Source organism: Propithecus coquereli, unplaced genomic scaffold (genome assembly GCF_000956105.1).
Source record: "Propithecus coquereli isolate 6110/MARCELLA unplaced genomic scaffold, Pcoq_1.0 Scaffold655, whole genome shotgun sequence".
Classification (NCBI taxonomy): Eukaryota; Metazoa; Chordata; class Mammalia; order Primates; family Indriidae; genus Propithecus; species Propithecus coquereli.
This window is the reverse complement of record NW_012152563.1, coordinates 500,902-514,264: the sequence shown is the minus strand read 5'-3', so window position 1 is coordinate 514,264 and position 13,363 is coordinate 500,902. Positions and strand designations below refer to the sequence as shown.

At 57.2% G+C, this 13,363-nt stretch overlaps 1 protein-coding gene across 1 annotated transcript in view; it reads right to left on the bottom strand.

The window, feature by feature from the left end:
* The window catches only part of ARNT2 (aryl-hydrocarbon receptor nuclear translocator 2), a 141,703-nt gene that overhangs the window by 108,624 nt on the left and 19,716 nt on the right, over nt 1–13,363 (bottom strand). Inside the window, exon 4 of the mRNA XM_012660097.1 lies at nt 5,038–5,251. Coding sequence (XP_012515551.1) covers nt 5,038–5,251 — 214 coding nt within the window. The remainder of the gene's footprint in view (nt 1–5,037; nt 5,252–13,363) is intronic.

Here is a 13,363-nt window from a genome sequence, read left to right as displayed (position 1 = left end):
GCCCCAACCGCCTTGGGTGGAGGGGTTGACCTCACCCCCTGGCTCAGCATCTCCCCGGCCATCGGATTGGTCAGGACAGGGCAGGTGGACACACTGAGCTGGGAGAACCAGCCCTGGGACATCTGTCAGAACTACTGCAGGAAGGCGCCGTCTCTGCCGGCGCGGCGCCACTGGGGAAACAGGACCCCAGAGCTGCTGGCCAACACCTTTGTCGCCGTGTCAAGACAGCCTGCCTGGGACTCAGCCCCGCACAGGAAAGCAAAGCCGGGAGGCAGCGGGAGAATACACAGTCGACGCTCATCATCCGACGCAGTTCCGTCTACAGAGTCACCGTGAACACCGAGTTAGCAAGTGTGGAGCCAGCGCTCCTAGGGGAAATACAGGGTTAGGGTCCTGCAAACCTCTGTTTGTAACATTCTTACGGACTGATCGGTACGTGATCTTATTTCATGTGTGTTTCTGTTTAAAGATGGAGGATGCAGCCCGTGTTGTTGATTCATTAACACGGAACTCACGGCCAGCAGCGCTGTAGCTCGTGCCCGAGCGGAGCTCATCTGATACGCCTGTTCCCTCCGTGAGGCCCGTCGCAGCCGCCCCGCACCCAGGGACTCTGCGCAGCACTTCAGCACGATCCAAACAGCCATTTTAAACAGCTAAACACCAACAAAAAGCCCCAAAATGCAGAAAAACATTGGTCCCAAATAGACCACGAAAGGGGCACTGGTTTACAGGTAGGAGCTGAAACAAGAGGCCACGCGAGTGTCGCTCTGTTCCACCTCAGCTGGAAACGTGAGCTTCAGGTGACTCCAATTTGTCACTGCTCTGTGCACCTCCACGAAGGCCACAGGTATTGGGTTTTGGGCTTACAGGTAAGTCTTGGCCAGTGGGTGAATTCGCCAATGCGCAATCCACAAATAACGAAGACTGCCTGTGCTTCTGGGAGCAGTGTCGCTCGCCTGGACCCCTCTGGGCTCGTAGCCAGCAACCCCCCTTTCCGTAAATTTCTCTGTCACTCGAGCCAGTTGGGGGTGGTTTTCTGTCACTGGAACCCAGGCCAGTTTCACAGTCTCTCTTTCCTGGAAACACGCAGGTCCCTGGACGACACCGGCTCCCCCGGCTGGCCCTGCGACCCTCTAGAATGTCCAGTCCCCAACATCCTGACCCCTACAAAGTCCCGTCCTCCCCGGGCGTTGATGGTGGAGAGACGTTGCAGGTGTGTGTCCAGTTTAACATGACAGGTCCCTTGCATCTGCCTGTCAAAATCAGTGCTTGAGAGAGTGGGGTTTCTCCGCCTATGGGCTATGGAAAAGACACCTCCGCAGTGGTCGCCCCACCCCACTGCCCACCCAGGTCCTGGAGAGGGGACACACTTTCCACATGGCCCTTCAGCCCCCAGGACGATGCTGGCCCTCTTCCCACGCCTGTCGGTGGAGGGTCCTAGGAACAGGCTCGGCAGGGCGTGGGACGAGTTTCTCTTTGGTGTTCGTTCGCATCAGCTGTTGGTCCTCTCCTCCCGCCATTTCCTACTTTGGTGGATTAAATCCTATACGGGGGCCTTGGGCATGAGAATGGAATCAAAGCTGGAAGAAACCTTAGAAATTTCCTGGGCTAAGGTAAGGGGAATGAGGGTCAGAGAAGAAAGGAACTTGCCAAGTGAAAACCAGAATAAGAACAGGGGCTCCCAATGCCCTTTCCAGCACTTTCTCTCCTGGCAACATCACTGTCACCAGGGGAGGGCTCTACCCCTTCTCTCTCGATGTCAATAATTTCTAGTTTTTATTCATAGACAAATCAAATCATTGCGTTGGCCCACACCATCCCGTGACGCCTGCAAGGAGACTGTGCATCTTCTCAGACCACCCCTCCAGCCAGGGAAAATCTAATCCACAGAGAACCCCGTCATCGCCAGCCCCCAGGTGTCGCAGCCCTGCGCTAGCAGCACCCTGTCCGCGAGCCCCGCTATGGTCAGGCTTCTTGTCCCTGCTCCCCGTGCACACACGCACCTCCGCCGCGTAGTAGAGGCGGCCCGAGGCGTTCCACGAATGCGATGTCGACTAAGCACTGAGAGGCTCTGAGGAGGGAACCCCCCGGGGAGGGAGTGAGGCCGCCCGAGTTAAACGCCCCACTCTGCCAGGTCCCACACCCTTCCACCCCGACCGCCTCCAAGCGGACCACGTCACCTCTTTCAGGGCCTGAAACCACAGGACAGGGACAGGAGGGTTTGAGAGACCCTAGGCCACAATCGAAGGCACCAAGTCACGCTGGGGATTTGTAACACGGGTTTTTATGACACCTGCACTTGGGCTGGTTATGCGTGAAGCCAGCTCCTGCCTGCCCTGAGGGCCAGGGATCCCAGGCCTGTCTGCGTGGCAGCTTCGCCACGGGGAGCTCTTCCCACCAGGCCTGGGACAGTCACATCACACTCTGTGGCTCTGAGAGAGACCTGTCCTCTTTTCTGGAGCCTCCTCCAGCACCATCTTGCTCCCCACCAGAGGAGCCAAGCTGGGCGCAGAGCTCAGAGGCCCGGCTGGTCGCCCCCGACCTGGCTGCCCTGCCATCCGGACTGGCTCCGCTGCACCTGCTCTGGCTGCCTGGACGCTCCAAGGACATTTCTGTGCAAATGTGGTCACTGCCCCTTTAAACTCTGCCAGACACAGTCAGTCTTCCCAAGGACAGAAATGTCACCAACATTGGTGAGCCAGTGAGCTGCACCCTTGACCGAGCCGGACCCACCCCTGGCTACCGTTTCCCTGCCGTCTGCCGTGGCGGGGTCTCGGGACTGTTCCCAGAAGCCACGTCCTGTGGTCAGATGTGGAAGTTTGGGGAAAGACAGCTCTTTCCAGAGGAAGTGATTTCAGCTGCCAAACCAACATTTTCTGGTTGGCCTGTCTTCCCTCTTATACCCCTCCCCAGTATTTAACTTTACAAGGTATGTTCCGGAGGGTTCTACACGGAGCTCGCTAATTCAGCCGGGGAGCGGGTGGTGCAGTGAGGCCTTCTGAGCCTGCTTCTTTGCTGTCTTGCAAGCAGTCAGAGCTCGGTGCCGGGACACGGAGCCGTCCTCATGCCTGACCTCTCTCTCCTCTCCCTCCCCGGAGACGTCATTGATGCTACCACGGAGAAAATCACTGTCACCCTCAGGAACAGCCATACTTCTGTCGCTCTCGACAACATTGATTTGCTCGTGATCAGTGCTGTGGGTGGAAGCGTGTCCCCCACAATTCACCTGTTGAAGTCCTGACCCCCAGACCCTCAGAATGTGACTGTATTTGGAGAAAGGACCCATACAGAGGTCATTAAGGTTAAATGAGGTCGTATGGGTGAGCCAACGTGTATGTAGGCAGCACAACATGGCCGGTGTCCTCACAAGAGGGAGCGACACAAAGGATCCGTGCGCAGAGGGAAGGCCCTGCGAGGACACGGCAAGGGGCCAGTCTGCAAACCACGGGAAAAGCCAGACCTGCTGCGTTTTGATCTTGGACACCGTGGGCTGAATGCTTGTGTCTCCCCAAATCTACGTGCTAAAACCCTAATCCACGGTGGGTGGTGTGAGGACGTTTCCCCAAATCCATGTGCTGAAACCCTAATCCACGGTGGGTGGTGTGAGGACGTCTCCCCAAATCCACGTGCTGAAACCCTAATCCACGGTGGGTGGTGTGAGGACGTCTCCCCAAATCCACGTGCTGAAACCCTAATCCACGGTGGGTAGTATTAGGAGGTGGGGCTTTGGGAGGTGTCCTCAGAAAAGACATCTCAGAGAGCTGGCTGGTCCCTTCCCCCTCGTGAGGGCACAGCCAGAAGTTGCCACCCATGAACCAGAGCGTGGCCCTCACTAGACACCAGATCTGCTGGTGCCTTGATCTTGGACTCCGAGTCCCCAGAACAGTGAGAAATAAGTTTCTGTTGTTCAAGAGCTGCCCAGTTTACGGTATCCTGCTACGGCAGCCTGGGCTCTATGACTATGATAAGCAAATCACCGACTAAAGGCCTACAGGGCACAAAGCCCTGAGCTGATGCCACGGGAAAACGCAAAACAGTGAGAATCCGACATCGCACGGTATGGTCACGGAGAACACCACGGCACAAATACATGCATCACACAGCAGCGTGCCAATGTCTGGGTATAATGCTTCTGTAACTCTTATTGTGAGAATGCGCATTTGTTCCAGTGTATTCATACATTAGAGAACAGTCTGAGCATAATATGGATCTTGTGTTTGCTTATCTGTGAGAAATATATACCAGATAAACACAGAAAACTGTGCTCGGCTGAACTAAGCCGCAGAGGAATACGCCAAATTCACACACCTTGGACACCTGTCAGCTCTCTTAGTCCACTGCATGCTGCAGGCCCGCTCGTCCACATTTGGTGCCAAATCCTCTGACTTCATGTGACTGTCCTCCTATCACTTCGCAATGACACCAAGCGGCGACACCTTCTGAGACGACTTCCATAAGCACTTCGACATCCAGTGCCATATTTATGGTCGTATTTGTGAATTTCTTAACCATATGATGTGTAAAGCTGTGTTTCCATGTTTAGTAGGTTCTTATTTTTGCTTTTGTCTGACAAACTACTGAGTGCTGTACTCCTAACCCCCTTTTCCCCACAAGCCCTACAGGTTTTACTGCGTGATTCCATATATTGCAGTGATCTTTTAGGAACATGTGTGTTATGTTACAGTAGAACTGACTATTTAAATGTTTTAATAAGAAACTACATTTCAGGTAGCTGTGGTTTGGGTAGCAAATGTCTGTGGTCAGGGTCACAAACGTTCACGCACTTGCTGCGAAAGCTCATCATGCAGCACGTGGACCTGACTAATGTTGACTCCTAGTGGCCATGTCCACAAATTGCAGGTAAAATATAGGAAAAGGTAACATTACAAATGGATTTTTAAAAATGTGTAGAGTGAATGAACCCATTACACAAGCCAAATCAAATATATTCCTTCACCCTTAGGCAGTTTTTAATGAACTCCAGCTTCCTGGTCTGCATGCTGAAAGAATTCTGCTGAAAAAGGGAGCTACACTGACCTGTCATTGAATTTTCCGACGTGCACAGCTGCTCTCTGAGCTTCTCCACGTCGTCGGGGTGCACCTGCTCGTAGAGTGTGCTCCCAAACCACTCCGACTGGGGCTGGTTCAGAACAGGGGTGACCGAGTCGGACACGTAAATCACTCGCCCTGTCTCAGCAGCCACTACAAACAGAAACCCGTCAGCTGCTTCAAGGATGAGATGCTTCAGTTCCTGGAAAGAAAAGATTGTGATTAGCACAACACACGACAGACCTAGGCCAATTAAACTTTCTCATTAGCAACTTCAATTTCTCTTATTCAGATATTCATTCTGGTACATCAATAGTTTGGGAAACAGGTGCTTTTTTTTAAACTGGGTATTTTAGCTTATTTTAGCTAGAAAAATGCACAAAGCTTTCCCCACCCCTAACATACAGCTACTTTAAACACTATTAGTCCTGTCCTTACTAGTCCTCTCTTAGGGAGAGAGAAAATTTCCAGCCTGGGGGGATGGGAGAGCAATGGGTGATCACCGTTGCCAAAGGTGCAAACAGCTGCACTCGCATATTGAAACTGAAGTCATGTCATTGGACCAGAAGGGCCCAGCACATGGTGCTTGGCACACAGGCATTGGTGGAAGGAAGGGAGGAGCAAGGGAAGATGAGAAGAGAGAAGGAAAAGGACCCTGTGTCTCCTGCCCACTGCCGGCCACGCTGACAGTGCACGCTGGTTCCTCTTCTCTTACTGTATCTCTCACCGGATATGAGAGCACCCCTACATCCGCAAGGCTGACGGGCTTCCGGAACTGGCAGTCATGGCCATGATCTCAGCAGACTCCCAGAGTGGCCCCGGGAGGCAGCGGGGCATGTAGCATTATCCGTATCACTTTACGGAGAGAAGCGGAAGAAGCAGCAGCCCTGGGGTCACCTTGATTCACCAGGGTCATGACTGTCACTAAAGGCAGGAAGGAAACTGCTCGGGACCAAGGACTGGGCAGCATGAGCCATGGCCATCGTCTCCAGGCAGATGGGGACGGGGCACAGTCAGCTTTGTTAAAATAAGATGCCTTTTGTCTGTAGCTACCCGTGACATTCTCGCTGGGAGCTAAGGAGCCCTTTGCTGCCGAGTGACACGGCTCTGCATCCGTGGGTGTGAGGCCCGGCTCCTCCCGTGTGCGGAGTCCACAGACACCCTCAGCCGATGCACGCACCATTCAGACCCCAGAGGGCAACGGTGTCCTTCTAGATCAGTGGTTGCAAACACGTTCTGCTGGGAACCCTGCGTTCAAATGTGATCTCACGCGGAGACCCTGCTGCCCACGCGGTGACGGCCCCCGAGTGGGGGTGAAAGACAGGGGTCGAGAGCCTTGATCCCAGTCCCCGGGGGGGTCCGAGGACTCAGAGGCTAGAGAGCACCAATGTGCTGGTGAGAACTTGGGGGGCTTGGCCAGGGCCTCTAAGCCCCTGGCTGGGAGGATCCTGACACCCTCTGCCTGGGAAACGGGGGGAGGCAGTTGGCACAGGCGTGTTTTAAGGAAAAGTCTACTTTGCCCATTCTCTGGCTTTGCGCTTCTGTTCAGCGTCTCCCAGGTTCTCACCGAGCTCACAGGAAGGGGTCAGCGCTTTTATTTTCAGTATTGGGAAGATCTTCCCGACAGGAAGATGTGTGAAAAGAAAAAAATGCCACAGGATGTCTGGGGCAGCGGAGAATTCTGTCACCGGGGAGGGAAACGGGGCCGAGTGACTTCACTCGTGCATCTCTGTTTCGTCGAGTTTGCAGGAACCGTGGGAAGGTCGCGGGGAAGGAGACGCACCCTCACCGCAGACCCTCCGTCCACCGCCCTCCTCCCCGATGCTCAGCTTCCGGGCCACGTCACTCGCTGCCAAGGTCCCGCGTCCTGAACGCAGACCCAGCCCTGCCTCGCTTGCCGGGGACACGCAGCCAGGGCTAAGGGCCTGCGTTTAGAGAAAGAGGCTCTTCCGCGCAGCTGGGAGACTTTGGGCCTGTTACTGCACATGGTCAGCTTGGTTTTCACATGGTTTTTTCAGTGAGATTTTGTGAAGTTCAAGGAGATCCTGCGTGTGGAGGACTGAGAGAGAGCCTGGCACACAGTAGGTGCTCCATAAATGCAACTAACAGCACCATCCAAGCAGCCAGGAGAGCACAGGGGTGTGACTCCTTCTCACTCCACTCCACTTCCTCACCCTTAGTCCCTCACAGTCAAAGAGACTCATTTTAAACATCGCCCTGCAGGCTTTTGTCAGGATTAATGAAATGTCGGGGAAAAAGCATTTCACTGGCCCTAGCAGTTCTCTGCGCTTAATACGTCTCTGTCTGGTCCCCGGCCAGCTGTTCAGCCTGCACCTACTCCGAGCCCCGCGTCTGCACTTGCCCTCCTCGTCACAGCCACGCGGGCTGGGAAGTGTCACTGCTTTTATCTTCTCAGAGGTGGCAGCAAGGCTCGGAGCCCGTGTCCTGCAGGCGGCAGACAGCACCATGGCCGTTCCTTCCTGACACCTGCCACAACCACGGGGATGATTTAAAAAGGGATCAAGTAGGTAAAGCTCTTGCAGAAACGTCTGCCACAGAGCAGACAGTAACCAGAGAACAGTCCCTGCCCCTTTTCCAAACCCAGCTCCCAGGACGGGAGCAGAGTCTCAGCTCCAACACAGTAGACGATTCTGTCTCCCGACGGCGTCTTTTTCATTCCCACCCGAGGCTGCCTGCCAGTGCTTTCTCTGTCCTAAAAAGTCCCCCAGTGACAGTGGGCCACTTCCACTCTATTTCGTTCTGGCCACATGCTCTGTGTCTTGTTAAATACAACATGACCTCCAAGACCCTACACTCGACGTCCCTTTGCATTCCCAACGCGTTCCCTGACACCTGTACAATTTTACCTTTTTCCCCCTCACTGTGTACAAAGTGCTTTCAGATCTGTCATCTCATTTCTCCTGCAAAAGCTCAGAGACAGGACGGTAAAAAGTTCCTTTCACAGAAGAGCAAACTGAAGTCTCCGGTATTTGCCGATTAGCCCACGACCAGCACAGGGAAGGACGAGATTCCAAACACCGGCCTCTGGCTCGTGTAGGTCCATTTATAAACTACTACCTCATTAGCCATTTCTTGTGTTTCTTCTTCCCAAATATTCAAAGACGAATACAGGTGTTAAAAGTGTGGCTTTGGGGTCCTGCCAACCTGTCTTCACTGGACCAAGTGCTGGCTCGTTCACTAAGCCGCGGACTGGCTCTGGGCAGTTTGCCGACTCTCTCCAGAACCCAACTTGCTCATCAGTAACGCGGGATGGATAACAGCGGCTTCCTCACGGGCCGCATCAAAGAGCACATGAAACAGTGCACAGAAAGAGGTGATCGGACCAGGTCCCTGCAAATGCTGTGGTCCTGTTGGTGTCACTGCTGCTACCACAGCCCGGGACGACTGCCGGCACCGCCCTGCTAGCGCAGAGCGTTTACGAACTTCCTCCCGCGTCCGTGCGCTAGGCACAGTGCGCAGACGCTTGCTGTGTTTCCTGAGTGACGCCGCATTCAGGTAACTGGAAGCCCAAAAGCAGGAGGCCCAGAGGCCAGACGAACGCTCTAGGAGAGAGCTTCGCGGTGAGCGGCGGAAACAGAACGTCTTGGCCTCGTCCCTTCCCCCCTGAACCCCGCCACCCACCTAGTTTACGCCACGTCGGCGACACCGACTCTCCCCCGCGCATGGTGGCAGTTCAGGCGTACCTGCTCCGTGAGGAAGGACGGCTTGTATGCGCCATCCGTGGACTTGTTTCCGGTGCCTCGCATGGACTTCATGTGCGACACGGCCATGCGCAGGATGGTGAGCTTGTCCGGCTTGCGGGCCAGCGCGCTGCAGGTGGGGACCATGTCGGAGAGCTCCGTGATGTACTGCGTCATCTTGTTCCGCCGGCGCCTCTCGATCTCACTGTGATTCTCTCTTCCCACAAAGCACGGGGGCAGGAGGCGCAAAGAGAGAAGCATCACGTTAGCGGTTACTGACTAACGGGGCGAAACGGCTCATTGGCAACACCAGGTGACTCAGAACTGGTTAACGTGTCAGAGCTGAGTGCCCTGAAGACGCGTTGGGCAAAGCAGCTCTTTGACGCCTCGGCAAGCTCCGGTCTCTGTGTGTGGGGAGCGCAGACTCCTGCAGTCTCGATCCCTAAGTATATATCGACGTTTTCTCATTACTCCATGCACCCAAGGACTTTTTAATAAGTGCAGGAAACTAAGACATGATGTTTCCCAACATGCTATATGCACACATGAATCTGTACACAGATGTGCACACGTGCATGCGCACACACACGGAATGTGGTTACTGGCGGCTTGGATATGTGGTTACCCCGGCCCTACGGGAGGGAGCAACACATAACCCTGCCATTCTTTGTGTCACTAAGCAGACCAGTAATGCCACGGATTTACTTTACGTACAGTGGCGAACAAGCCTTTGTTCTGCGCCAACCCACTGTCTGCAGCATAGTCACAGAGCAGGGGATCCCTGGCTGGATAAACAACAAATAGCCAATTTTCCAAAAAGCACCGTGAGGAATTACCGAGCTGGATCTCTGATGTGTTAAGTGAAAACCTGGTGGGGGGCATGGCAGGATGTTTCCCCCTTGGGCTGTCACCTTTAGGCTTGAAAGAGAGTCTCAGCCAACGCAGTGCAACAGCCCGGAGACGAAGCTGTGACTCGGGACTCAAGAACTGTCCAAAAATACGTCCAGGTCTGCTGCAGGACTCGGTGCACCGGTGCTCGAAGAGCGAGAGAGACGCCACCAGCAGGAAAAGAACAACCTCGGGCCAGGATGCCTCCGAACACCGCGTATTAATTAGCTTTACACCCCACCCCCGTCTGGGGAGCAGACGTGCCAGGCGGGCCTGATGACATGCAAGGGGCACCCGCCAAGGGCCGCTGTGACACGCGGACCAAGGGGAGGTCTCTGCAGCGAGCAGCGTGAGCCGTCCAGCCTGCACCTTCCAGATAAGAGTGTGGGCCGGGCCCCACGCAGGGCAGGGACAGGGACAGGGACAGAGAGAAAACCAGGAACGCCCCGCCCTGTGCGCAGCCAGCGGGGGTTCAATTAGCAAGGCAGACACAGAGCTGCACGGTGGAAACGAAAGGAGAATGGGATAAAATGCTCCTGAAGGTATTTAGAAAGTAAAACCACCAGATAGAGCCACAGGAAGGGAAGTGGCGGCCCTGGCGGGGAGGGCCGGTGCGTGGGGAGGAGGAGCTGCCCCTCGTCTGTCCCCGTGCGGAGGGACGTCCCGGGAGGGTCAGCAGGACAAAGGCAGGCCTGGAACTGGGAAGAAGGGTTTGAGGGTGGAGAGGGGACCGGCTGGAGGAGACGGGGCCGCAGGGCGTGACAGCCGGAGACGTGGCCAGACGGCAAGGAGACGGCTGTCGTGTGGCCGGGCTGAGAGCAGCCGGGTGCCCCTGCGGCTGGCTTCTGGGGCCGGGGGAGGAGACGGAGGCTGAGGCCAGTGGGGAGGGTCCTGACCCTGGGCTGCCCTCCCGCCCACAGCAGACCCCCCGCCGGCTCACTGGGATCCGGGAGACACCAGTCCCGGCACAGCCGCTCTGGCGGCACGAGCAGCGAGCCCGGCTCGGGCCGGGCAGCCACACGCGCTCCCGGAGGAGCCGCCCCCGAGGGCCCAGGCAGGGCGAGCTGACTGAGGGGCGAAGGAAGCCAGGCAGGAACCTGGCACAGGAGGCGGCCCCGGAGCTCCGCGCCGCCCACCCTGCCACTCCGCAGGGCTCCCTGGAGGACGGACCTTCCCCTCCTCCGCCTGCCTGTGCGGCCTGGAGTCTGCGCTCCGACTCCCGGGTGCCACCGCGGGACCGCTCACCAGGCCCCGCTGCCGCCCCATTCCAACGTGCCCCGTGTCACAGGCAGGCTGGGCGCGCACTCCTGCCTCTTTCCCGCAAGCTGCGTGTGGCCAGCACCGGCAGCTGCTTCTCAGCCCCGCCCCCTTCCCCGCGCCCTCTCTTCGCCTGGGGGCCAACGGCCTCCTCCGGTCCCTTCGCTCCAGCCTCATCTCCCTCTGATACTTCTCAAAATGCAAACCCGGCTGGTCCCTTAAATTCCTTCCCCGATGCCCTCAAACCTGCTGAGCCACGTCCCACCCTCCGGCTGGTGGCCTCGCACACGGCTCCAAGGCGGGACCAGAGCACGCTTGCCCCTGACGCTATTTTCCGACGCGCTTGCACCAGGCTGCCACGGACCCCCTCGCTTCATAAACGTCAGGGTAAAAAACTCTGTGAGGTTCCCACACAGAGAGCTAAAGCAGTCTCACCACGGTGCTCTCGGCAAACCCGCTTTGAGAGATGAGGAGCGTGACGCCGACAACATCAGGGCAGCCACTCACACACGGACTGGACTCGCTGCCTCGCCCAGAGCACGCTCCAGCCACGTCTGTCTCATGCAGTAAGAGTGCAAGAGGCACCAGCAGACGTCAAAATGACCCAGAGGTGCCAATCACCCAGCAGCAAGATTTGATACGTGAGTGACAGACACTTATGTGTGTACAGTTTCATTTTGAAGCTTTCGTGGTAGCGAGGGGAGGAAAAAACGCATCTTGCGAACACAGAGGGACGTATCTGGAGGATCGTGCCTGCTGGGCCAGGGCCACCTCCTCCCCAGGGTGTGGGCTGCAGGGGTGGGCTGTGAGCTTGGCGTCTGCGACTTGTGTGAGCCCCACATGCTTGCTGGGGGCTGAGAAGCATCAAAGAAATCATCTCCTACACGTTGGGAGGAGGACCCCGTATTGGTAGGAGATATGTGTGGCAGGCCCCACCTCGATGACAGCTGGGGACACGGGCAGAGCCGTCAGCAGCAAAGACACCTCCGCTAGGCCAGGAGGACCCAGAGCTTGGCCCCAGGACACAGCTGTGGAAAGCGAGGCATAGGAGGCAGAGGTGCGACTCACTGCGTGCTAACCTGGTTTCTTTTCCATCCCTGGTCCAAAGGGGACCTCCTAAGTTTAATCAGGTCCGTGAGGTATAAGCCTCCTGACGAAAACACAACAGAGAAGAACTTTAGAAAATTTCTGTAAAGATCATCCATGAGCTCTGCAGACAATGGCTAGGTCGCCCATCCCCACAGGCCTCCCGTCTCCCGTGGGAGGGGGGCACGGAGCCAGAGCAAGCCGACTGGACCAGAGAGCCCCACGCTGGGGACTCCCGTCACCGCAGACTTGGGGCATGTGGGGCACACTGCGGGGTCTGGGAGGCACCATGCTGGGTGCCAGGGACAGGTGCTGGATGCCACAGGGACCTCACGGGCCAGCAGGGGCAGCAGCGTGAACGGTGCTGGCACAGTCCCTGGGCCGTTCCCTTGTGCCCCACAGGCCAGGAGAGGATGCCGTGAGACCCCGTGACGGGGAGCTCCCTGAGCAACAGGCTGAGGACCCTGAGACGCAGGAAGCCCTCGTGCGGGCCTGGCTGGGCGGAGCCACGCAGTAAGCAAACCTAAGCGCCTGCTGTTGCCTCGCTGGTCACGTCAAGGTGACCAGCTGTGAGGACGTAAAGGCAGCAGGCAGACCAACGTAGGGTGCCGTCGGAGACAGGACCAGGTCTAGCGCTAGCCAGGCCACCTACGCTGTCACGGTCCCATGCGGAGGAGCCAGAACTCGCCGCCCTGCCAGCTCCCCAGCCACACGGGCCGCACGAGGACCGACTGCGGCGCAGCCGGGCCGGAGACGGCACCGCGACCACGTTCCTCTGTGGTGCCTCAGCTCCGTGTCTGCCTCCTGAGATGCGCATGCCTCTCCCGACCCTGACAACAAGCCCGCCGGTCACCACAACAAACCTGCCCCAAACAAGCAAAACGCTGCTCTCCTCACTGCGTGTCACGGGGCAGCTGCCGCCCTCCAGGGCATGAGGCTTGGGGCCGGGCCTCACGCAGGGCGAGGTCTGCACTCAATTCCTCAGATTGTATCGGAGCCGGAACACGGGTCACCAGGGGTGTTTCCCTTTTCAGAACTCGCGGCGATAACCTCTGCTCTTGAGCAACTCACCGAGCCGTGGGTGCCCGAGCTCCTGACGAGGCTTTCCGCAATTCCCGCCGTTCCCGACCCGGAAAGGGCTTCAGCACTGCTCTTGCAAAAGAGGCGTCAACCCCCTTCTCCCCCCACTATGGCTTCTCTCGGGGAGCTGACCCTCCAGGGTGGAGCCCAGGCTGCGGGGAGAGACCCTCGCAGAGGCACCTGCCACCTGGCCGTCTGGAGGGACCGTCCAGACCAAGAGCGGCTGCCGAGGGGTCTGCACGCGGGTCCTCTGCGGCCGTCAGCAGCCGCCGGTGCGAGGCAGGCACAGACTGGCTCTGGCC